The sequence below is a fragment of the Arabidopsis lyrata genome (assembly GCF_000004255.2).
Source record: "Arabidopsis lyrata subsp. lyrata unplaced genomic scaffold ARALYscaffold_1, whole genome shotgun sequence".
NCBI lineage: Eukaryota > Viridiplantae > Streptophyta > Magnoliopsida > Brassicales > Brassicaceae > Arabidopsis > Arabidopsis lyrata.
The window spans coordinates 5,541,026-5,564,242 of NW_003302555.1; the positions used below are offsets into that span (position 1 = coordinate 5,541,026).

Below are 23,217 nucleotides of genomic sequence, written 5' to 3' on the forward strand. Positions count from 1 at the left end.
AAATCGAACTGCCACTTTCGACACTTTAATTACCATTATATTTTACCTCCATTATTTATCACCAGAGATGCACTCTTTAGGAGTATTCAGTATTCACTACAGCATTTTTCTTTTCTTAAAATTTGTATTATATCTATCTTTTCCTAGAACTGTAGTTTAAACGATTTTGTGTCCTTGTGTGACTTCCACCATGCTTAAGACTTAAATGTGTGTATGTGTGAGTTTGTGAGTGTGTGTTAATGATGATATTTGGTCTCCATCAAGGATGGTAAATTTCAAGGCTAGATAATTGATCTTCAGTTCACTAAAAGTATATATATATATATTTTTTCGTCTGACCTTTGATCTTAGATGTCTTGGTTACCAAACAAAAAATCTATTAAACTATACAACCAGTTGATTATTATTTATTTGATTTTTTGGGGTCAGAAGATTTACCAGAAATGCAGAAATTGTTTGTTGGAGACAACATTAGAAGCACTTACATAATCCAAAGCCACCACTACATATATTTTCGGAACTCATAATAAAAAAGGTTGCTCTTACATTCACTAGCTAACGTGACGAAGAGGTAAATACATACATATCAAGCTGCCTCACTTACATAAACCCTAATAACACCCGGCCATCGATCATAAATATGACCCATTTAGTTAGTAATTGTCATCAGAAATCTGACCATAACGACGAAAGTGATCATATCTAATCCCATAGTTCTTCTCTCCACGAACATTTTCTTCGTGAGCATCTTCTTCTTCATCATCATCATCTTCTTCCTCTTCTTCCTCCTCCTCATCATCTTCATCTGCGTCTCCAATGGCTACAACACGATCACCCACAGTGTGAGCCGCATGACCATCACCGAAAGCCTTAACGTGATCCTTAAGTGACCTCTTATGCTTAAAATCTGACCCACAAACGCAAAACCACAACTTCCCACAATTTTTCTCATGCGTTCTCCAATCGCCTCTCACCGCAAACGTTTTTTCACACTTCTTGCGGCAACGAAAAGGTTTTGCTCCGTGCTTCCGCTTGTAATGCGTTTGGAGCGTTCTAAAGTCTTTGAGAGGCTTTGATCTTGGATGGTCTATGTTGTTCTTACAACCTTCAGCACAACAGTAACATGGCAGCCTTAGTATCGAAGATGACGATTTCGTCCCGCGGAGCGATTCTGGACCTTTTCGGTATTGCGAACCATGACCCCACATATGCATCTGCAAAAGATGTGATTGAATAAAACACTTGCTCATCTCATTTTTCACGTTAAATTTTACTCATATCATCAACATTTTACTTAATTTTGAACGTGACTGCAAGATTATATCTATTCTCTTGAAGATTTTTTTTTTTTTTTTTGATAATATATATTTATCATAGTACTAATGCAGATAATAAGAGAACTTTTTCGATTGATACCCATTAAACGCAAAAGGTTATAGATTGGAAGTTAATTCCACGGGTTTTTGTTTGTTTGATACTTTAATTCAAAAACACTTTTCTATAACGATTCTAAATCAGCTTGCAACATATATTATAGTATTTATGTAGATGATATCATAATAATTAACGTGAAAGTAAAGGGAAATTTAAATCAAGAAAACTTCCTGTAAATCATTTCAAACCTGCATGTTGTTGAAGCGGTTAAAAGTTTTGTTACAGACAGAACAAGAGAACTGAGTGGGACCAACAAGGATCTGAGAAAGCGAAGGGATCCAATACTGTCCCTGCCTCGCCGTTAAACCCTCTTGGTTGTTCCCGCCGGTAAGGGTTTCTTTGTCGGAACTCGGAGGACCGATATGAAGAGCAACGGTGACGCCATTAGGGTTTGTTAATGGGTGATTAAACTCATGATCAGAAGAAGGTTTAGTACTGGTGGGTTTGATATGGCTAGGGTATGGTTGGCCAGGAGGTCCAAGTCTGAGGACGACGGAGTCTTCGTCACCGGAGAAGCTATATTGGTTATTATTATACATTGAGTAGAGAGAAAGAGAGATGAGAGAGAGATATGGGGTTTTGAGGAAATGGTGGAGAAAGACAATGGAGGCTGGACGAACTGGTAACTAATAAATGATTCTTTTTATTTTGTACTTGCTTTAGCTTTTTTCCTCCTCGTAAATTTACCTGTTACGAGTGACAAGCCCATGTTTGGTTCCAAATATCTATACATCTATTCACTTTTTACAAATTATATTTATACATTATTTAGTTGCAGTGTTTGGATGCTACTTTAACTTCTACATTTTTTTTACCTTTGGATATGAATCGATATTGAAATTCTTTTAGTCTTCATTGATGTTTTTCTTAACATACAAAGAATAGATTACAATGTATATAGACTATAGTATAGATTTCAGAATAAGATAATTATCGATAACCAAAACTTATATACAAACCTTTTCATTAATAGTAGTTTCTATTTTTTATATGAACGTATACCTTCGCAATGTAATTCTTATTAAGAAAATTTTGATTCTTTATCATACTTTACTAGATCAAGAACTATTTTTATTTTTGTCAGCAGATAGATTTTTTAAAAATATATATAATTTTAATTAAAAGGGGCTACATGTTTAACTTATGAAAGAAAAACAAAAACTACTTCCTCTGTTTTTTTAAAGTTGTCGTTTTAATTGTATTTGGACAAATTAAGTAAAGGTATACAATGACTATATTAACTTCATAAAAATGACAAGTAATTATTTACAAATAATTTGTGTTCAATAAAATGAGGATAATTTGGGTAGTTATTGACATAAATTACATTATTACCTTAAAACGACAACTAATTTTAAACAAAAAAAAGCTCTAAAACGACAACTATTCGAAAACGGAGGGAGTATAAATTAAAAAGTTGACGTGGGCATCTCTCAATATTAGCAAAGAATGTACTATTCACTTGGAACTCGCTCTCCTTTTTAGGATCTCAAAACCATTCTTTGTTTCATGATTTCTCTCTTTCAATTTCTTGTAATATATTTTATAATTTTGAGTCTGTATTTATATCTGAGTTATCATTTACTCTCCTCACAAACCAAAATAAAAGGTGAGAGTACACTCTGATACAAAAGAAAAGCAATAGACATAGAGAAACGTGGCGTTAACTGTAGATGCGAAAGCTTCTCTTTCTCTCCACTTTCATCATCTGAGTTCTGAACAACTTACTGAGATAGTGATAGTCTCAGTGATGATGATATTATTAAAGTTCCCTTTTTATTTTTTTTCCTAAATCTTTGCTGCCAAAAGTTACCCTAATATATTCTCAGACTTTTTACTTTAGTTTAAAATCTAAGGAAAGTGGGGAAGTTTGCTTATTTGCTAGTTAATAGAATTGGAATGTAAAGTTGGAAGAAAAGTGTACATTTTGTTTTGCTATAATACTACAACTAATGCTGAAGGCATGTGGTTTTAGGTTTCTCTTTGAAAGAGGTTTCCGGTTTTTTGAGTCTCGATTAGTTAAAGCTCTTAAATTTTAAAAATAGAAATCATATGCTGCGATCAAAGATACGTTTCTGAAAACATTTGACCGGCTTTCCTATATTATTAAAAATTTGAATATTTTAGGTCAAGTTCGATGAGATTTTGGATATCAGAAAACGTATAGGTTTCTCTTTTCTAATTTCGGTTTTAAATTTTCAGTTTTGCTGTTAACATTTAAATAGAAATTATATGTTTGACATAAAAGTAGGTTGATCCTATCAAACATAATATACCCATAGGTTTGTTTATATTGGCACATTGCATGTTGTCAAATTATTAACAAAAATGGGTTGTTAGGTCATATGCAACAAGTTTTTGGATTTTAGACTATTTATTAGACATTAAAAAAAATATAATGCTAAATTAACCAGACTTGCATCAAAAATTTGATTTTGGAAAATCATGGATTAAATCGAATAACTTTTGGACCCTTTTTGTTTTATTTTTCCAGTATTTGCCTTCTAAAATTGTTGTGATATTAGAAATTTGTTAATTTTTTGAATTATGCTACTAGAACGAAACATTTGGATTATATTAATTGCAACCATTTTATGCCGGTTTTTGGCTTTTGCTACATGAATGAATAAGATTAGATTAATATGGTCATGAACTGTAGGTGACTGCTCAAACAGAATCTTCGAGCCTCGAGTGTTGGTTTATAATAGTCCACGAGGCTTTGAACCGAGGTACTTTCTATTTTGATTAGACATATCGAAAGAAACCTTAAAACAATGTCGTAGAGAGAGAAAAAGAAGTTAGTAAAGAAACACACAAACATATATTATATGAAATCTTGGTCCGATCAAAGCTTTTCATTGTTTTGGTTGATTGAAGCAGTTAGATTCGGAAGCTTTAAAGGGTCCGAAGAAGAAGAGCACAAAATAGTACGACTGAAACAAAACTATAGCTCTATCATCTCCTATATCTCTCTGCTCTGTCACATTATTTATTTTAATATATGGAAAAATGAATTCTATTTTTTTTTTTGGTATTTAAATGCAAATTTGTGGAATGGAACACATGAGAGTAATTTGTCAAAGTTTCCTTTTCCTTCGTCTTGTAAGTTGTACCTCACATAACTCACAAACTCAACTCCAACATTTTCTTACTCTTTTCATATTTTTTGTATCGAAAAATATATTAAAATGAGTGCATAGTAGTATTAGTATCATTTTATTTAATACTCGAGTGAGAAAATAAAGGTACTTGATAGCCTTGCTGATGCCGGAAAAATCACGTTCAAAGAGTATGGTCATAGACTTATATTAATTTAGATTAAAAATCATTTGGCAACATTATTTATTTGGCAACTTATATTAATGGTGTTTTATTACACTGGGAAGTGAAACATTATTTATTTGTATCTTTGATTCATTTAACATGTCTGGTTAAACATGACTTGATGTTGGAATCATAGGTCAGATTAGTTGAGAAAAACCAGCAAAATCAAGAAGACTCTGTTATCCTCTAAACGACACCGTTACGGTTAACTCTTTTGTTTCACACGTACCGGTTTCTACTGTATTTGATTTAAACCGAAACATCTTCACCACACTCGAAGTCTCTCTTTCACCTAGAGGCTCTCTCCGTTTTTTGCCTGGAAGAAGAATAAGAAGAAGAGATGCGAGCAATTCACACGCAATTGAGCTCCTGGTTCGGTTGTGACTCACTGAATCCATTGGTGGTGACTGAAGACTTTGAAAAGATCGAGATGTGAATCTCCTAAAGGAACTCTTGAGGATATGCGACTCAAATTGATACACTCTATGAATATGCTATATTTTGTAGGTGTGTTGTTTCTGATTGTAGCCCAGAGTACTCCTCCTTATATGGGTTTCTGCAATTCCTCTGTTGGTTAGATGAAATATTGAATTCTGTGTTCAAAGTTAAAACCTTTACTTTGCTTTGAAGGTGTCACGGTTATTTCGAGTCGATTTTCCAGAGTTAAATACGGAGGCATTGTTCATTAGAAAAGAAGTGACCAAGTTTAGATGGAGGCCATTGTTCATTCTTAGCATTTGTATCTACTGTTTAGATAGCTTGAACTATAGCAACCTTGTTGTGTATTTGTACAACAACCTCCCAAGGAGAAAGGTTGGCAAGTAATGCCACTTTTGATCAAGAGTTGTCCAAATCTACACACTTTAGTCTTCAAGGTACTTATTGAGATTATTTTACTTGTTAGTGTTGCCCATTAATTATACATGTCAAATTGGTCTATGGTTTCAGGGTCTTGCAACCCTAAGAAGCAGAGGAAGATTGTAAAGAAAGAGGAGGCATTATGTTGTTTATTGACATGTCAAGTGAAGGTGCTTCAGATTTTAGAATATGGAGGTTCTTTTCAAGAGCTGGAACAGATGAGACGTTTCTTTGGGCAAGTTGGAACTTCTGATAGAGTGTGTTGATTATTTCAAGGCTTACAATACATGGTGCCCGTAAATTAATGCTACAACAAATCGACACCTCAGGCCATTCAAAGGGAAATAGCCATTTAAAAAAATAAAACAAGTGTATTTTTGCTTGCTTATTTAAGAGCTAAGATCTATGTATGTGTATGTTTCCTTTGTTTAAGAATTAGTCTCTCTATGTTGTTGAAGAACTATGTATCTCTTTGTTTAAGAATTAAAAACTCAGTTACCAAATATGTCTTTCACTATTTTGCTTGAGCTTTTCAGGTCAGAGAACATTATATATTGTGTATGAGTTTTTATATGATATCGATGGATACTTTGTAACTGAGCTTTCTACAAGTCAGTGAACCTCACTTTGCTCAGAACATTGTCAGCTACCTGTAACATCAAAGCTACAGGTAGTGTTTCATTAAAAAGAGTGGAGAAAGAAAAAGGAAGCTGAAACATTTGTCACAACTAATTCATTGGGCAAAATACCTCTTTGTTGCGTCTCATATCGATCACAAAATCTTACAACAGGAGGATTACAATAACATTGTTGGAGGATGGAAAGCAAAACTTTAACAGACTGCATTTGGTGAAAAAAAATTGGGATTATTCATCCGCCAACAAGAAGTAAAATTCTACGACTTCTTGAGATCAATACTATACTATAACCTTGTTCCTTGTGCAGGTAAAAAATTCATGTACATAGTAACGTGAGAGACAAGAAGTTTCAGAACACAAAGAGCCCCAAAATACTCAGTTTTTTTTTCAAGTAAAGTGTCAAAGCAGAATAGTAATACTTTCAGGGCTTGACCGATTGATTGCTATTGGTGTAAGCTACGGGTATTGTTTCATCAAGCTTGAGCTTCACCCTCTGTTCCAATAAACTCATGCAATTAAGGACCGCAATGGATTCATAACCATGCTCAAATCAACATGTCATATATAATCTGGTGCAAAACCATTGTCTTTTGGGTTATTACCTTTCTTCTGGCAACAAGAGTCTGGCTTTGCTTTTATTTCTTTTCTCAGAAGCTTTGACCGCATCAGCTTGAGAATTCCTTCTGATATGATTGCATCTCTGTTAAAGACAGAGTTGCACAAGACAATTATATCAACTATGATCTGAAAAATCTGAGAGGCAAGCTTGTAATATTGTTTACCTTCTGGACCAAAGAATCATATCGACCCCATGACCAGATGTTGTTGCTCTATCACCATGGCGTAGTACAGCCTGATCCGGTGTGTGAGAGTCACCAAACATTTCCTGCTTTAGTGAGAAAATGGTTGTTTACTTTATTACTTGAAACCATTTTGCCAATACCGGAATTTGGAATGTAATAGGAGAAAGACAAAAGCTCAAACCTCTGGCTTTGTATCTGTATTCACATCATGTTTCTTGCATCGTGTGCCTCTGAAATATAATTCCTCTCCCTCAAAATGTTTACTCAAAGACACATTCGATGTTAGTTCTGAATCATCCACATGAAAGCCTGCAGGTTAAAAAGATGATTGCTTATACTAAACCAAATTCTGTGTTTGCTATTAAAGAATCTTTACTTGGGTTTCCTCTAAGCAGATTAAGTATCACAGAATAATTTTAAAGTTTAGGAAAGATCGCAGAGAACAAGGCGGGACTCACCTAAGTCAATATCCCTATCTGTGCCATATTCAACAACAAATCCATTCTGAGAGTCAGACTTTGATCCACACACTTCCGGGAACACTGCAAAACAACAGAGAGTTTAGTGTTAACCAATAAAAAAAGTCTTTCAAATGCATTCAAGTCATATATTGCTTTGCCTTTGGAAACAGGAAAGACAAAACCCTCCATGATATTTTCAAGCATGCTATCCAGTCCAAAGTTGTCAAGCAAGGTACCGTATTTCCTCATGGTGTTTGGTTTCGTGATCTGGATCTTTGCCACATTAACCCACTCTCCGAACTTATCAACCTGATTAATCAAACAGTTGGTTTGGTCTCATGAACAAAACAAAGAGGTAAGAGCATGACATAGACTAAGTAGTAAGATGATGGGTTTTTTCACCTTTGATAGCATCATCTCATAGAATTTAGGCTGAAGCATTTCAGAGACAAATATTCCTGGAGACGATACAGAAACTACACTTCCAAAGCTTTCCACTGTGTCTCCATTGATGGCCTTCAGGAAAGAGGGGGTGAAAAAGAATGTGGGGTCAAATGTATACAACTCCCTGTAAAGTGGCTGCAGAAGGAAACATTTCAAATTTTGGAAGAAATTCCAATTTCACAAATGTGTTAAAAGAAAAACTAATTGAGAGAATCACCTCAAACATGGTCTTTAGTGTTATGGTAACATAGGGTGATGACCGTGAAGGAGCAAAAACGGCAACCTGCAAAACCATGAGCAAAAACAGCAAACATTTTGCAAGTATCAACACTACAGAAACTCGTATATCTCCTCCACAAGGGTAAACAAACGTTTCCTGCTTCAGTGAGAAGTGGAATGTAAAACGAAAAAGAAAAGAGCTCCTCAACACACCTCTGACTTTGCATCATATCTTTTCCCAATGTTATTGTAACTTGCGCCTTGGAAATATAATTCCCCTCCCACAGATTGTTTACCCAGAGAAACATTCAATGTTACTTCTGAATCATCCACATGAAAGCCTGCAGATTCCATTGGAGAATTCACTCTAGTATTCTCTAAGGAATGATGGCCAGAAAACATAAGCAAAGTCAAGGAAAGGGGTTCACCTAAGTCTACATCCCTAGATGGACCACATTCAGCAACAAATCCATGGTGAGAGTCTAGAGTTGATCCACACACATCAGCAAAGTAAACTGAAAAACAAGGAAGGTTAGTTTTACTGGACCTAGTTAAATGGGGTTACCCCATAAAAGTAATAAGTCATAACGTATCATGTTGCCTTGCCTGTGGAAACAGGACAGATCAAACCCTGTCTGACTTTTTCCAGGCCAAAGTCGTCAAAGACAGAACAGCATTTACTCATGGTGTTTCCAGAGGCAACAATATCCTTGCCTCTGCCTTGTCTCCTAGTCGTAGGTGGCTTGGTCTTACCAGTATTTGAATTTGGGATTACATGAGTAGAAACTTCTCTGATCTCTTTCCCTTTTTCCTCACCACCATTCGGGTCTTCATCAGGTTTGGGCCGTTTCTGTTTTGGCGTTTTAGGAGGGAGTTTTAGGCGTAGAGCTCCTTCGACCACCAACGAGAGACAGTAGAGGGAAAGATCTCTATACTGGTAGAGAAAGAGTTTCCATGCGTATCTCTTCTGTCCCTCTGCATCAAGTGGTACATTTATGGTCAAGCCAGTAATAGCGACCTCTTGGCCATTAATTTGTCGTTTAAGGCGAGGGTTTGGTTTCCACTTGATCCGTTGGGCCTTGTCATATGTGATGTAAAGGGGAGGAGGTGTGGCAAAAAATAAGTAGTCTCGGCTCCCTTCGTGATCACGAAGAGCTGTGGGGAAGAGGTCCTCGTTTTCCCAAGGAGGTTTGGTGAAGACACTGCTGGTTTCTAGAGTAGCAATGCCAACGTCTATCCCATCCGCTTTAAGCTTCACGGTCGTGCAACAAAGCTCATCTCTTTGAACTTTGTTCTCATTTAAACCGTCATAAACATGAAATGCTGCCTTCTTCTCAGACCATTTTGAAGAGAGCTTTTTATGGCCACGACAGCAGTAATGTTTGTTGTCAGCGAAAGTCTTCTCTCGAGGAAGCGTGCAACCGACCAATGCACAAGACTCATGATAGTGGAAATGCGATTTGAAGAGACCCGGTACAGCATTTCTCTCTAATAGGATATTGGTAAGGTTCACCTCTATGCCTGCTAGAGTGCCGAAATTTTGTATTTGTCGTGCAACATCACTCTCAACATCAAGGTCGTTTGTTTGATCATCGTTACCCTGTGAAAGAGAAACAGAGGAGAGGAGGTGACATATTAAACTTAGACTTGGGCCCAAACAAAAATACCAACAAACAAAACAAAAGGCCCAAAAAGAATCGTAAGCCTTTAATTTAATGGTTGAAGTTGACCAAAAACCCTAAGTCATATCTTATATGGTTCGAGAATCGTGTAACCCCTTTGGTTTTGGTCTCCATTGATAATGATTTGACCAAACCCAATCAAAAATCCAAGGGACCAAAAGACTAAGCCGTTCATATTCTATGGTTCGAATCGTAACCGTTCTTTCATTTTTGTTCAGATCGTAATCGTAACGATAAAGCTCTAAAACCTCCATCGTAACCCTAGAAGGCTAAAACCTCCTCCATCTGTAACCCTAAAACTCTAAAACCTCCATCGTAACCGTTCTTTCTTTTCGTTCAAGTTGGAAAATTCAGTTCCTAAAACTCTAAACCGCCATCGATTGATCTAAAAGGTTCGAAGGAGAGGGAGGAAACTCACGGCGGGATGATCAGGCGGCGGAGGATCGCCTCTTACTCTCTTCTGCGGTGATTCTTCCACAAGATCCTGATCCATGGTAGAATAGGAGAGCGAGCGAGCGAGAGAGAGCGTAACGAAGAAGCAATTCGCTTTTTGAGAAGGAGAGAGATGAAGAAGCAATTAGTTGCGGAGAGAAATGAAGTTGCAATTTGGCTGGAGGCGTTTATTAATGATCTGATGCACATGTAAGTGATCTCTCTCGCATTTTAGTCTTTGTGTTGGGTTGAGATTTTGTATTGCGTGCTTTTCCCTAGGGAGATCTTTCTAATATTTCCTCTCTCAGGCTCTTTTTTTGAATTTTGAGGCGGTTCCGTCTAGTACAAAGGAGTGTGGCTTTGGCTGTACCTGACCGGATTTTGTAGGTAACTTTAAGGCAGAGGAGTGTGGCTTTGGCTGGACCTGACCGGATATTGTAGGTGACAATGTATGAAGCTGCAACACAAGTGCAGGTAGAAAGGAGACTCGATCTTCTTGTTAAGAAATCTTGGTTTTTTAGTCAGTTTACTCTTTTTATGTTATGTTCATTTTGCCGAAACAGAGCAGACATAATCCTGAGCCGGTTTTTGATCAGGCCTCTCTAAGAGACTCCTTCCTACTTGAGCCGGATTTATCGGATTCGTTTGGTTTTTTTACTTGGTTTGCTCTTTTGTTTCTTTCCAGAAATTTTGTCATTGTAATGTTGTTCATGATTCCTTGCTCCACCCTAATAAAATTGTTACCATTCTTTTCCCTGCAATCTTCATTAGAATCTGTCAAGAGTTTGTCTCCGATTCCTTGACTAGTTTGTTGCTCTACTTTTGGGTATTTATACGGATAAACGTCTATTCAAGATCCATGAATAAACCTTCCAAGTTCAAATACAGACCCAATACCAACTCAATAAAGCCTAAGATACTAATACTCTCCACCACCAAATCAACTGGTTTGGCCTTGGTCTCTGAGAGTGCTCCACCTCCTTGGAGATCTTTGTCTAACAAAGCATGCACACACAATGTTCTCTAGCTATTTCTCTTGTCGGATCTCCACAAACACAGAGAAAAAGCTAACACATACCAGCAGACTAATATAGGATCTTGATTTGTACTAACCATAAACTAAAAGTTCACAGGAAGAAGAAAAACGCATAGGTATTATTGTACATCTTCCAGAAAGAGATTTAATGATATTATAGTGATATAACCATATACTACTATACATGCTAAGTTACTTTCACATTCCCACGTCAAAGCGAAAAAGACCAAGGAAAGAAAAGGTCAGACGAATTGGATGTTGTTGCACTTTGGTGAAAGTCTGGAGAGAGTCCTCAGATTAGCTCGCAAGAACTCAGTGTTGTTGTCGTTGTCCGCAGCAACACCAACTTTCACAGTTTCAAGACACTCCAACTTGCCCAAGAAGTGTCTCATCTGTTTCAGCTCTTGAAAAGAACCACCGTACTCTGAAATCTCTAGCACCTTCACTTGACATGTCCATAAACAGCATAATTTCTCCTCCTCCTTCACAATCTTCCTCTTCTTCTTTTTCTCATGCTTCTGCGTCTTAGGGATGCAAGCGCATGCGTCTCCGCATTTATTTGTTACTCTGTGTACAAGACCCTGAGACCAGAGACCAATAATTAATGGGCAACACTAACAAGAAAAAGGAGTCTCAAATAAGTAAATTTAATAATAATACCTTGAAGACTAAAGTGTGTAGATTTGGACAACTCGTGAGGAGAAGTGGCATTACTTGCCAACCTTTATCATTGTTACTCTCAATAGATAAATTAAGGAGGTTGTTGAACATGGGCATGGATTCACAACAGAAATGAAACGCCTGAATTTATAAAAGTGAGCGACCTTGCTAGCTAGTAGTAGATTGATTCTAATCCTCCACAAACCAAAACACAATCAATAGAAAAAGAAGAAGAACTGACCTCAAGGGAATCGGGAGACAAGTGAAGGGTCGTAATGTTGCTTATACCTGCAACTAGATTTGTAATATCACCAAATATAGCCGGTTCATCATCATAATAGTAACCATAATAGTCATCATCTTCATCAGAATAATCATAATCTTTAGTTGAGTCCCATAACCGGAGACTCAGCCTGACTTCGACAAGCGAACCCAAATCAGTTAACTCATAATTTTCAGAGACATAACTAGAATAGTCAAGGTAAAGAAGACTTGCTGCTTTGAAATAAGTTACATCGTGATCGTGTTTAGAACCCGGAAGATTGACAGAAACCACAAGTCGCTTGATGGATGCACTTTCCACACCTACACCGCAACATGGCATATCCCAAGAATCAGCTTCACATATGAACAGTTCTTCCAGTACAGGGCAGCCATCGATGAGCCGACAAAAGTTGGGATGATCAAGCCTTGAAGTTAAATATAGAGTAAGTGATTTGAGCGCTGGGAAAAACACGCGTTTGGCTTGAAGAGCATATCCACCGGATAGTGTGAGCTTGACCAGTGTATTGCTCGTGAACAAATCTGTCTCTATATCAACACCACCAGTATAGGCGTGCAAGTGTAGTTCCAGTAAACCACGTTCCATTGCAGTCCATATCCAACGTTGGTATGCATCGTAACGGTCAGGTGTAGGTATATGACAGAGAGATAATTTCTTAATGTGTGAATTGCCTAACAGAGCAAATGTCTTGTCTACGAAATCAGAGAAGCTATGAGAACCACTTAAAGCTTCTTCTTCGTTGAGATACACAACCATCGAATCATCAAAGCAAAGGTTATCTACAAGACTCAGCAGATTCCTCCACCTCTTGGACAGAACTGATGTGGAAGCAGCCTCTTTTGTCGGAAGCAAAGACAAGATTTTGCCAAGTACCTCATCTGGCAAATTGCTTATCGAAGAACTCATGAGGGATTCAACTGTATACTCGATTAGAGTCACAACAACAACAAGTTCCTTGTATTGAATTGAACAATAGAAGCCTTCGACTCTCTCTATAAAGAAAAAACAAAAACCCAAAATCAAAGATGGATCCTTTAAATCGAAGGCGAGAATAAAATTCAGGATAAGGAAGACAAAACACACACCTTACTCCTACTGAATCTTAAAATCGAAGCCGAGAAAGTTACGACGGCAGGGGAGGAGACGGAGGAAGATCGAAAAGCGAGAGAGACAGAACGGTGTCGTTTAGATGATATAACACACTAACAGAGTCTTGGTATAAATCGAGTCTTGTAATGCGTTTCTTTGAGAGGCTTTGATCTTGGATGGTCTATGTTGTTCTTACAACCTTCAGCACAACAGTAACATGGCAGCCTTAGTATCGAAGACGACGATTTCGTCCCCCGGAGCGATTCTGGACCTTTTCGGTATTGCGAACCATGACCCCACATATGCATCTGCAAAAGATATTCAGTATTGCGAACCATGACCCCACATATGCATCTGCAAAAGATATTCAATCACTTGGTCATCTCATTTTTCACGTTAAATTTACATATCATCAACATTTTACTTTATTTTGAACGTCACTGCAAGATTATGGTATAGCTTTAAGATTATGGTATAATCTTAAAGCTAGCACGAACGGAGGGTCGTGTTGACTAAGTCTAGACGACAGTCGTGTTTACAAGCAAGGGTTCATATTCCAGGTAAAGGGAGCGATTCGGGCCTCATTGCCATCTGTGTTGCTCAACCTACTATTAGGAACTGTGAACCCCGGCGAGTATTATTGACTGCCGTGTTCGATCGTCGTATTGACGGACCACTTATGCTAACCTTAAGAGAACAATACAGAATCGCGACTGTGTTTAGAATAGAAAGAAACAAGGTTTATGAAGAAGTTAGGAAGTCTGGAAAACTTAGAGATAAGTTAGAGAAACATTTAGAGAGAGAAAGCTATTATGAAATTTTATGATATTTCAAGTTGTGATTTCTTACAAGGGGTACACACTTATTTATAGGAGGATTTAAGGCGCTGACATAAGCGCTTACCTCAGCGATACATCATCGCTTACATCATTGCTTACATAATCATTACATCAGCGATTACATCATCGCTTACATCATTATTTATTTTACATGATTTTAAACATATCATATTATATTTTATATTTTTCATACCGTTTAATGATCCATTTCGAACTCCAGCATATGTTCTTCGCAGCATCCATAATGATCATCTGGACATTCATACGAGTCTTCAATCATTCGTGCATCTTCTCCTGGTTGAACATTTATGTAGAATTTGAACTTTTCTTCGATATCTTCAACATTTACTTCATCATCTGGGGATTGAGCGTCTTTGAAGTAATCGGCACAGTAATTTTGAGAAGTCACCTGGGGAGTTGTCTCTTTTTGTTTATCTTCTTTTGGACTGCTTGGTCTTCCTTTGTTGAACTTTATCATGTGATACTGTAAATCTTCATCAAATTGCATCTGATAGTCGACCGGATAATAAACCCAGTTGGGTATGAACGGAATGGGGAACGTTTGTCTTGCATTGTTGAGGTGAAACGCATGAGTTTGAAAGTTCTCGTATGCTTCGTTATCTTGAAGGTTGAAATCTGGACGAACTCCTCTCGAAAAATCACCGTGATGAATAAGAGTTGGAAGAGCGAGGATTTTGCTTGTTTTGCGGTTGACCTTAACGGGACGATGAAAGAAGTAGATTGAATGTGGATTGAAGAATGGGTTGAGTCCACCTTTCTTCAGCTTCTTGAATGTTAGATTTGTCGCATTTGCGGATCTTCGTAGTTTTCCACTCCAGACAGTCAATGGTGAAAAATACCTTAGGAACGTTGAGAAGCTGTCTCTTTTGTCTTGAACAGTGTTGACGTAGTGGTACAGCCATTGGATGTCGAAAGCAATTCCTACAGTGTAGACGGCACAGAGATACCAGAGGAAACAGAGAACTTCTTCTGGCATGTTTGAATTTTCGATCCTGTAGAGATGTGCAAACGGATAGTCAGGATGAATTCCCATTGGAGCAATGTGGTGACAGTTTACTCCATAGTTCGACAGGATGGTAGATTGATATGAAAAGATCTTTGTGCGTAGTAGTTCATGAAGCTTGTTTCTGCTGATGAGTTGATGAACATCTTCGGGTACGTCTGCTTCAAAGTCATAGTAGCTTTTCTTGGATTCGGAGGAGCTGGCCATCATATGTATCTCGTAGGGCGTTTCTTGTTTTACTGGTTTTCGACTTAGCATGTCTGCTAAAGTGTTCTTGGTGCCCTTTAAATAGACTGACTCGATATCGTACTTTGAGAACCATTCACTCCATCTTAGTAGCTGCTGATGTGGGACCATCTTCTGCTTGAACTGCAACATCTTGGGAAATGAAGACATATCCATTTCTATACGAAATTTATGTCCTATTAGATGAAATTCAAACTTCTCGATAGCCTTTTTGACCGCTAAAATCTCTTTGAACGTTGAGTGATAATGTTGCTCTGAATCTTTGAAACGACCACTCTTGTATCCACAGATTTGCCTTTTCCCATCTATCTCTTCAAACAGTATTGCTCCCCAATACTTATCGCTAGCGTCTGTCTGTAGAATACGCATGCCTAAGGAGGGAATCTTTAAAGGAGGTAGCTTTTGCACTTCTGCTTTTAGACTTTTGATAGCTTCAGTTTATCGTGATGCCCACAAAGGAGGGTTTTTCGACAACATCTTCTGTAGAGGTCTTGTCATTCTGGAAAGGTGTAGAATGAAGTCTCCCACATAATTGATTACGCCAAGAAACTGCTGGATTTGTCGCCTTGTAAGATTTTCATCGGGAAAATCTAGAAGTTCTGTAGCTAAATGGGCCTGTGGTATGAAACTTCCTTCTTTGATATGCATGCCAAGAAAATCAATGTTGGGCTGGGCTATTATCATCTTTCTGGCTAATAGCATGATTCCGTTTTTCTTGACGATGTCTTGAAACTGTTGTAGCGCCTGAATATGCTCTTCTTCATTCTTCGAGAAGATGAGTATGTCATCAATGTATATAAGAGCTGTGTGTAACAACGGCTCGAATATACGTAACATTGCTTGTTGAAATAGCGATGGCGCCGTCTTGAGACCAAAGGGTAAGACATTCCATTAAAGGTGTCTATTTGGAAGGCAAAACGCAGTTTTGTATCTTTCTTCAGGATGAACGCCGAGTTGCCAAAATCCTGACTTCAGATCAAACTTCGAAAATATTTTTGCACCTTGGAGATGTTGGAGAAGCGCTCTTTTATTTGGCAGTGGAAATTTGATGTCTTGCAGATATTGGTTCAGCGGCTTGTAGTCAATAACCAATCTGAGTTTTCCTCTTGCTTGTTCTGCACGATTATTAACGTAGAACGCTTTGCATGCCCATGGAGAGTTTGTTCTTGAGATGATACCCTGATCCATCAATTGATTGCATTCCTCATTTGCCTTCTGCAACAATGTTGGAGGCATTCCTGCATGGCTTGCTTTTGTTGGTGTTGTGTGTACATCTTCCTTGAATGGTAGGGATACGAAGAAGCTTGAGTTTAACCATAGCGGATGATTACACTTTTGAAGGAATTCTGTGTGTGAATCAGCACATGATGTCATCTTTAATTCTTCTTCAATTTTGTTGAATTCTGCAGATACTGAGTCTTCGATTGAGAATAGGCGATGCATCGTGGTAAAAGCCTTGTAGAGATTTTTCCATCTCACACCTCTTGGTTCTAGAGAAATACCGAACTTCTTCTTCAGTACCGAATAAGTATCCCACCCAAGTATCAAGTCTTTACCAGGTGCAGATGAACCTAGTACTTCCTTAGTAACTTGACATCCAGGGAAAAGCTCTATCGTGATTGGTTTTGATTTTAGCTTAACCGTCAGGGATCCAGCATTCGCGACTCTGAAATCTTGTTGATGAGGCATCCACATGGCTCGTGAGAGAATCTTTGGATTTATGATTGTTGTATGAGCTCCTGTGTCGAAGAATGCGATTGCATGCACTGGCTTTTCTCTTTTGGAAGGATCAAAAATGGTTACTGGTAGATGTGGTGTCTGAAGTTCATCTTCTTGAGGCATCTGGGTAATCTTGAAACAACAATCATCTTTTTCATCTTCGGATGAGGATTCTGAAGATTCGTCATAATCTGAATAACTGCATATAACATCATTCTCGTCACTATCGTAAGATAGTATTGACTCAAGATCGTGGTTATCGATATCAAGATCTGGAGCTATCTTGGCTATCGAATGAATGAGATACTGCTTCTTCTTTTTAGACTTGTTTGGACAGTCTTTTGCAAAATGTCCCGTCTTTCTGCATAGAAAACATCTCGAAGTTTTCTTGACGCTTTTCTTCTTCCTAAAGAATCGCTTGCGTTTAATCTTGTTGAAATATTTCGACTTCAAAAATGATTTCTTGGATCTTCTTCGGTCTTCAAGATTTTTTTTTTTTTTTTGATAATATATATTTATCATAGTACTAATGCAGATAATAAGAGAACTTTTTCGATTGATACCCATGAAACGCAAAAGGTTATAGAATGGAAGTTAATTCCACGGATTTTTTTTAATATATATATATATATATATTCAATTAAAAGGGGCTACATATTTAACTTATGAAAGAAAAACAAAAACTATAAATTAAAAAGTTGACGTGGGCATCTCTCAATATTAGCAAAGAATGTACTATTCACTTGGAACTCGCTCTCCTTTCTAGGATCTCAAAACCATTCTTTGTTTCATGATTTCTCTCTTTCAATTTCTTGTAAGATACTTTTGAGTCTGTATTTATATCTCAGTTATCATTTACTCTCCTCACAAACCAAAATAAAAGGTGAGAGTACACTCTGATACAAAAGAAAAGCAATAGACATAGAGAAACGTGGCGTTAACTGTAGATGCAGCGCCGGCTTGAGCATTTGATAGGCCCCGGGGCAAAATAAAAAACAGGACCCCTATTATATTAAAAAAAACGTTTCGAGAAAAAAAAAAAAATATTAGTAGACAAATATCTACTCCATTATTACATCTGCTCCCGTTACACGTTCTCAATATATTTTTAGAAATCATAATAAAATTTCATAGCCTTCATGAAATCTTAGGAACTTTAGCATTTTTTTTTTTTAGACAATATACAAAATAAAAAAAGTAAAACTGGTTATTTTTCAAGATTTTAAGGGAAGTGTTGAATTAAATTTACATGCCTACTAGTCTACCACCAAATTTTGATTAATTTAGTTAATCAAACTTTTTAATGTTTTAATTAGACCAACAAATATATATATAAATATTTGTAGACAAATATCTACTCCACTTATATTCTAGAAGTCTTTGAAATACGTTATGCCAATGAAGAAAAGACAGAAAGAGCATTTTAAAATATCTCATTTCACAGATCTTTTATCTGTATGTCTATTATTGTATAGACGAGCAACTATTATAAAAATTTGTTTTTTCATGGAAAAGTATATTTAATAGACTAATAATAGTAATGGTTGTCGTACACTAGTATAACAGCAGCCACACATTCATACAATAAGATTTTTCTTTTTTGAACAAACTCATACAATAAGATTAATAAGTTAAAAAACTCACAGTGGTAAAAACGCATAGGTATTGTACATCTTCCAGAAAGAGGTTGTAACAAAATTTAATGATACTAGATGAATACCCACGCTACGTGTGGGTTTGTTTTAAAAGTTGTTAATAACAAATTATTTTGATTGTTCTTGTTGCTAGTTAATCACCCACTTTACGCCTCGGTTTTTCCGGTTTCTTTTTATTTTGATTTATTTGATGTTATATTTTAATAAATGTAATTTTTAATTATCTAATCATTTACTCATACAATGAACAACTACTCTTAGTATTAAAATACATTTTCAACTAACATACTCAACAATGCATCATTCACACAATCCGTAAACAATCTTTCCTAAACCAATTTTATAGATGGTAATGTTGGGATTATAGAATCTCCAAAATTTGATGAACTTACGTACTCTTCACCCTCAGTGTCATATATAGATCAAAAAAATAAGAGAAAAACTTACTCAAACCATTAGCTAATCCACTATACTATTATCCACTCATATTTTGAGTTAAGATTAAAAAGATTAGCGGAAAAAAACTTTGGAGTATATATAACTAATAAAATAATTTCATGGAAAAATAACATAAAATAACAAAATAAGTTAGTATTACTAAAAATCAATATGTAAAAAAAATTAAATAATATATATAATTAAATAATAAATATATTATTAACTTGTGAAATAGATTTTCAAATTCATATGGGTCATCCCTCATAGGCTATTGTGTTTTCTCCATTTGACATTTATAATTAAAAGCTGATGTGTAAAAAATAAAAGATAACTCATACTAATGAAATGTTTTAATTGGATGGAAAGAAAGCTGATGTGACATCTCCAGAAGAGCCTAAAATGCTGACGTGGCGACCATATGGAGAGATAATCTCCTTTCATATATATGATTATAGTGATATAACCATATACTACTATACATGCTAAGTTACTTTCACATTCCCACGTCAAAGCGAAAAAGACCAAGGAAAGAAAAGGTCAGACGAATTGGATGTTGTTGCACTTTGGTGAAAGTCTGGAGAGAGTCCTCAGATTAGCTCGCAAGAACTCAGTGTTGTTGTCGTTGTCCGCAGCAACACCAACTTTCACAGTTTCAAGACACTCCAACTTGCCCAAGAAGTGTCTCATCTGTTTCAGCTCTTGAAAAGAACCACCGTACTCTGAAATCTCTAGCACCTTCACTTGACATGTCCATAAACAGCATAATTTCTCCTCCTCCTTCACAATCTTCCTCTTCTTCTTTTTCTCATGCTTCTGCGTCTTAGGGATGCAAGCGCATGCGTCTCCGCATTTATTTGTTACTCTGTGTACAAGACCCTGAGACCAGAGACCAATAATTAATGGGCAACACTAACAAGAAAAAGGAGTCTCAAATAAGTAAATTTAATAATAATACCTTGAAGACTAAAGTGTGTAGATTTGGACAACTCGTGAGGAGAAGTGGCATTACTTGCCAACCTTTATCATTGTTACTCTCAATAGATAAATTAAGGAGGTTGTTGAACATGGGCATGGATTCACAACAGAAATGAAACGCCTGAATTTATAAAAGTGAGCGACCTTGCTAGCTAGTAGTAGATTGATTCTAATCCTCCACAAACCAAAACACAATCAATAGAAAAAGAAGAAGAACTGACCTCAAGGGAATCGGGAGACAAGTGAAGGGTCGTAATGTTGCTTATACCTGCAACTAGATTTGTAATATCACCAAATATAGCCGGTTCATCATCATAATAGTAACCATAATAGTCATCATCTTCATCAGAATAATCATAATCTTTAGTTGAGTCCCATAACCGGAGACTCAGCCTGACTTCGACAAGCGAACCCAAATCAGTTAACTCATAATTTTCAGAGACATAACTAGAATAGTCAAGGTAAAGAAGACTTGCTGCTTTGAAATAAGTTACATCGTGATCGTGTTTAGAACCCGGAAGATTGACAGAAACCACAAGTCGCTTGATGGATGCACTTTCCACACCTACACCGCAACATGGCATATCCCAAGAATCAGCTTCACATATGAACAGTTCTTCCAGTACAGGGCAGCCATCGATGAGCCGACAAAAGTTGGGATGATCAAGCCTTGAAGTTAAATATAGAGTAAGTGATTTGAGCGCTGGGAAAAACACGCGTTTGGCTTCAAGAGCATATCCACCGGATAGTGTGAGCTTGACCAGTGTATTGCTCGTGAACAAATCTGTCTCTATATCAACACCACCAAGATAGCGTGTATAGGCGTGCAAGTATAGTTCCAGTAAACCACGTTCCATTGCAGTCCATATCCAACGTTGGTATGCATCGTAACGGTCAGGTGTAGGTATATGACAGAGAGATAATTTCTTCATGTGTGAATTGCCTAACAGAGCAAATGTCTTGTCTACGAAATCAGAGAAGCGATGAGAACCACTTAAAGCTTCTTCTTCGTTGAGATACACAACCATCGAATCATCAAAGCAAAGGTTATCTACAAGACTCAGCAGATTCCTCCACCTCTTGGACAGAATTGATGTGGAAGCAGCCTCTTTTGTCGGAAGCAAAGACAAGATTTTGCCAAGTACCTCATCTGGCAAATTGCTTATCGAAGAACTCATGAGGGATTCAACTGTATACTCGATTAGAGTCACAACAACAACAATATTGAATTGAACAATAGAAGCCTTCGACTCTCTCTATAAAGAAAAAACAAAAACCCAAAATCAAAGATGGATCCTTTAAATCGAAGGCGAGAATAAAATTCAGGATAAGGAAGACAAAACACACACCTTACTCCTACTGAATCTTAAAATCGAAGCCGAGAAAGTTACGACGGCAGGGGAGGAGACGGAGGAAGATCGAAAAGCGAGAGAGACAGAACGGTGTCGTTTAGATGATAACACACTAACAGAGTCTTATTTTTGAGTCTCGATTAGTTAAAGCTCTTAAATTTTAAAAATAGAAATCATATGCTGCGATCAAAGATGCGTTTCTGAAAATATTTGACCGGCTTTCCTATATTATTAAAAATTTGAATATTTTAGGTCAAGTTCGATGAGATTTTAGATATCAGAAAACGTATAGGTTTTTCTTTTCTAATTTCGGTTTTAAATTTCCAATTTTGCTGTTAACATTTAAATAGAAATTATATGTTTGACATAAAAGTAGGTTGATCCTATCAAACATAATATACCCATAGGTTTGTTTATATTGGCACATTGCATGTTGTCAAATTATTAACAAAAATGGGTTGTTAGGTCATATGCAACAAGTTTTTGGATTTTAGACTATTTATTAGACATTAAAAAAAATATAATGCTAAATTAACCAGACTTGCATCAAAAATTTGATTTTGGAAAATCATGGATTAAATCGAATAACTTTTGGACCCTTTTTGTTTTATTTTTCCAGTATTTGCCTTCTAAAATTGTTGTGATATTAGAAATTTGTTAATTTTTTGAATTATGCTACTAGAACGAAACATTTGGATTAATTGCAACCATTTTATGCCGTTTTTTGGCTTTTGCTACATGAATGAATAAGATTAGATTAATATAGTCATGAACTGTAGGTGACTGCTCAAACAGAATCTTCGAGCCTCGAGTGTTGGTTTATAATAGTCCACGAGGCTTTGAACCGAGGTACTTTCTATTTTGATTAGACATATCGAAAGAAACCTTAAAACAATGTCGTAGAGAGAGAAAAAGAAGTTAGCAAAGAAACACACAAACATATATTATATGAAATCTTGGTCCGATCAAAGCTTTTTATTGTTTTGGTTGATTGAAGCAGTTAGATTCGGAAGCTTTAAAGGGTCCGAAGAAGAAGAGCACAAAATAGTACGACTGAAACAAAACTGTAGCTCTATCATCTCTTATACCTCTATGCTCTGTCACATTATTTATTTTAATATATGGAAAAAATGAATTCTATATTTTTTTTTGTATTTAAATGCAAATTCGTGGAATGGAACACATGAAAGTAATTTGTCAAAGTTTCCTTTTCCTTCGTCTTGTAAGTTGTAACTCACATAACTCGCAACTCAACTCCAACATTTACTCTTTTCATATTTTTTGCATGGAAAAATATATTAAAATGAGTGCATAATAGTATTAGTGTCATTTTGTTTGATACTCGAGTGAGAAAATAAAGGTTGTAAATGGTGACATGTACGAAACTGTTGTAAACTGTGTTGTTCTATTGATTAATGAATGAAATTTCGATACATATATATACATGATGAGGGGAGACAAATCCCCATTGGGCTAGTAAACCCTAAAGCCCAAAAGCCCACTAAGTACAATATAGGCCGTCATAAGGAGAATCTTCAAGAACATGGGCATGGGCCTTCTAGGACATGGACATGGGCCTTCTAGAATATGCATAAGGTCCACGGTT

At 36.6% G+C, this 23,217-nt stretch overlaps 4 protein-coding genes and 2 long non-coding RNA genes across 6 annotated transcripts; 2 read left to right on the top strand and 4 right to left on the bottom strand.

The window, feature by feature from the left end:
- Positions 1-422: 422 nt before the first annotated feature.
- LOC9328800 (zinc finger protein WIP6) lies at positions 423-2,167 on the bottom strand. Its single transcript, XM_021015068.1, has 2 exons — positions 1,623-2,167; positions 423-1,214 (listed from the first exon to the last, which is right to left on the bottom strand). The coding sequence occupies exons 1-2, from the start codon at positions 1,971-1,973 to the stop codon at positions 654-656; spliced, it is 912 nt and encodes a 303-aa protein (XP_020870727.1). The 5' UTR covers positions 1,974-2,167; the 3' UTR covers positions 423-653.
- Positions 2,168-4,819: 2,652 nt separating this feature from the next.
- Positions 4,820-6,119, top strand: LOC110225408. The gene is made up of 2 exons (XR_002329751.1): positions 4,820-5,633; positions 5,707-6,119. It is a non-coding gene; the product is annotated as an uncharacterized LOC110225408 (long non-coding RNA).
- Positions 6,120-6,502: 383 nt separating this feature from the next.
- LOC9328801 (uncharacterized PKHD-type hydroxylase At1g22950) lies at positions 6,503-8,735 on the bottom strand. Its single transcript, XM_021015069.1, has 10 exons — positions 8,610-8,735; positions 8,395-8,522; positions 8,180-8,245; positions 7,921-8,097; positions 7,677-7,827; positions 7,516-7,599; positions 7,239-7,366; positions 7,037-7,143; positions 6,857-6,954; positions 6,503-6,747 (listed from the first exon to the last, which is right to left on the bottom strand). Exons 3-10 carry the CDS (start codon positions 8,186-8,188, stop codon positions 6,728-6,730), a joined length of 774 nt encoding a protein of 257 aa, XP_020870728.1. The 5' UTR covers positions 8,189-8,245; positions 8,395-8,522; positions 8,610-8,735; the 3' UTR covers positions 6,503-6,727.
- Positions 8,736-9,931: 1,196 nt separating this feature from the next.
- Positions 9,932-11,056, top strand: LOC110224954. The gene is made up of 2 exons (XR_002329400.1): positions 9,932-10,505; positions 10,604-11,056. It is a non-coding gene; the product is annotated as an uncharacterized LOC110224954 (long non-coding RNA).
- A 321-nt stretch (positions 11,057-11,377) lies between these two features.
- On the bottom strand, positions 11,378-14,361 carry LOC110224953 (F-box/LRR-repeat protein At1g48400-like). The gene is made up of 4 exons (XM_021013052.1): positions 13,360-14,361; positions 12,233-13,266; positions 11,992-12,132; positions 11,378-11,912 (listed from the first exon to the last, which is right to left on the bottom strand). The coding sequence occupies exons 2-4, from the start codon at positions 13,178-13,180 to the stop codon at positions 11,574-11,576; spliced, it is 1,428 nt and encodes a 475-aa protein (XP_020868711.1). The 5' UTR covers positions 13,181-13,266; positions 13,360-14,361; the 3' UTR covers positions 11,378-11,573.
- Positions 14,362-19,598: 5,237 nt separating this feature from the next.
- LOC110225002 (F-box/LRR-repeat protein At1g48400-like) lies at positions 19,599-22,982 on the bottom strand. Its single transcript, XM_021013422.1, has 4 exons — positions 21,609-22,982; positions 20,481-21,515; positions 20,240-20,380; positions 19,599-20,160 (listed from the first exon to the last, which is right to left on the bottom strand). The coding sequence occupies exons 2-4, from the start codon at positions 21,435-21,437 to the stop codon at positions 19,822-19,824; spliced, it is 1,437 nt and encodes a 478-aa protein (XP_020869081.1). The 5' UTR covers positions 21,438-21,515; positions 21,609-22,982; the 3' UTR covers positions 19,599-19,821.
- Positions 22,983-23,217: the final 235 nt, after the last annotated feature.

Excerpts from the sequence above, each read along its gene's own strand:
- LOC110225002 (XM_021013422.1), bottom strand. The coding sequence starts at position 21,437 with ATGAGTTCTTCGATAAGCAATTTGCCAGATGAGGTACTTGGCAAAATC. Across the intron at positions 20,381-20,480 it reads TGTCTCCCGATTCCCTTGAG|GCGTTTCATTTCTGTTGTGA; the intron begins GTCAGTTCTTCT and ends TTATAAATTCAG. Across the intron at positions 20,161-20,239 it reads TACACACTTTAGTCTTCAAG|GGTCTTGTACACAGAGTAAC; the intron begins GTATTATTATTA and ends CTCTGGTCTCAG.
- LOC9328801 (XM_021015069.1), bottom strand. Across the intron at positions 7,600-7,676 it reads TGTCTTTCCTGTTTCCAAAG|TGTTCCCGGAAGTGTGTGGA; the intron begins GCAAAGCAATAT and ends GTTGTTTTGCAG. Across the intron at positions 7,144-7,238 it reads ATACAGATACAAAGCCAGAG|CAGGAAATGTTTGGTGACTC; the intron begins GTTTGAGCTTTT and ends TTCTCACTAAAG.
- LOC9328800 (XM_021015068.1), bottom strand. The coding sequence starts at position 1,973 with ATGTATAATAATAACCAATATAGCTTCTCCGGTGACGAAGACTCCGTC. Across the intron at positions 1,215-1,622 it reads ACCGCTTCAACAACATGCAG|ATGCATATGTGGGGTCATGG; the intron begins GTTTGAAATGAT and ends CATCTTTTGCAG.
- LOC110224953 (XM_021013052.1), bottom strand. The coding sequence starts at position 13,180 with ATGAGTTCTTCGATAAGCAATTTGCCAGATGAGGTACTTGGCAAAATC. Across the intron at positions 12,133-12,232 it reads TGTCTCCCGATTCCCTTGAG|GCGTTTCATTTCTGTTGTGA; the intron begins GTCAGTTCTTCT and ends TTATAAATTCAG. Across the intron at positions 11,913-11,991 it reads TACACACTTTAGTCTTCAAG|GGTCTTGTACACAGAGTAAC; the intron begins GTATTATTATTA and ends CTCTGGTCTCAG.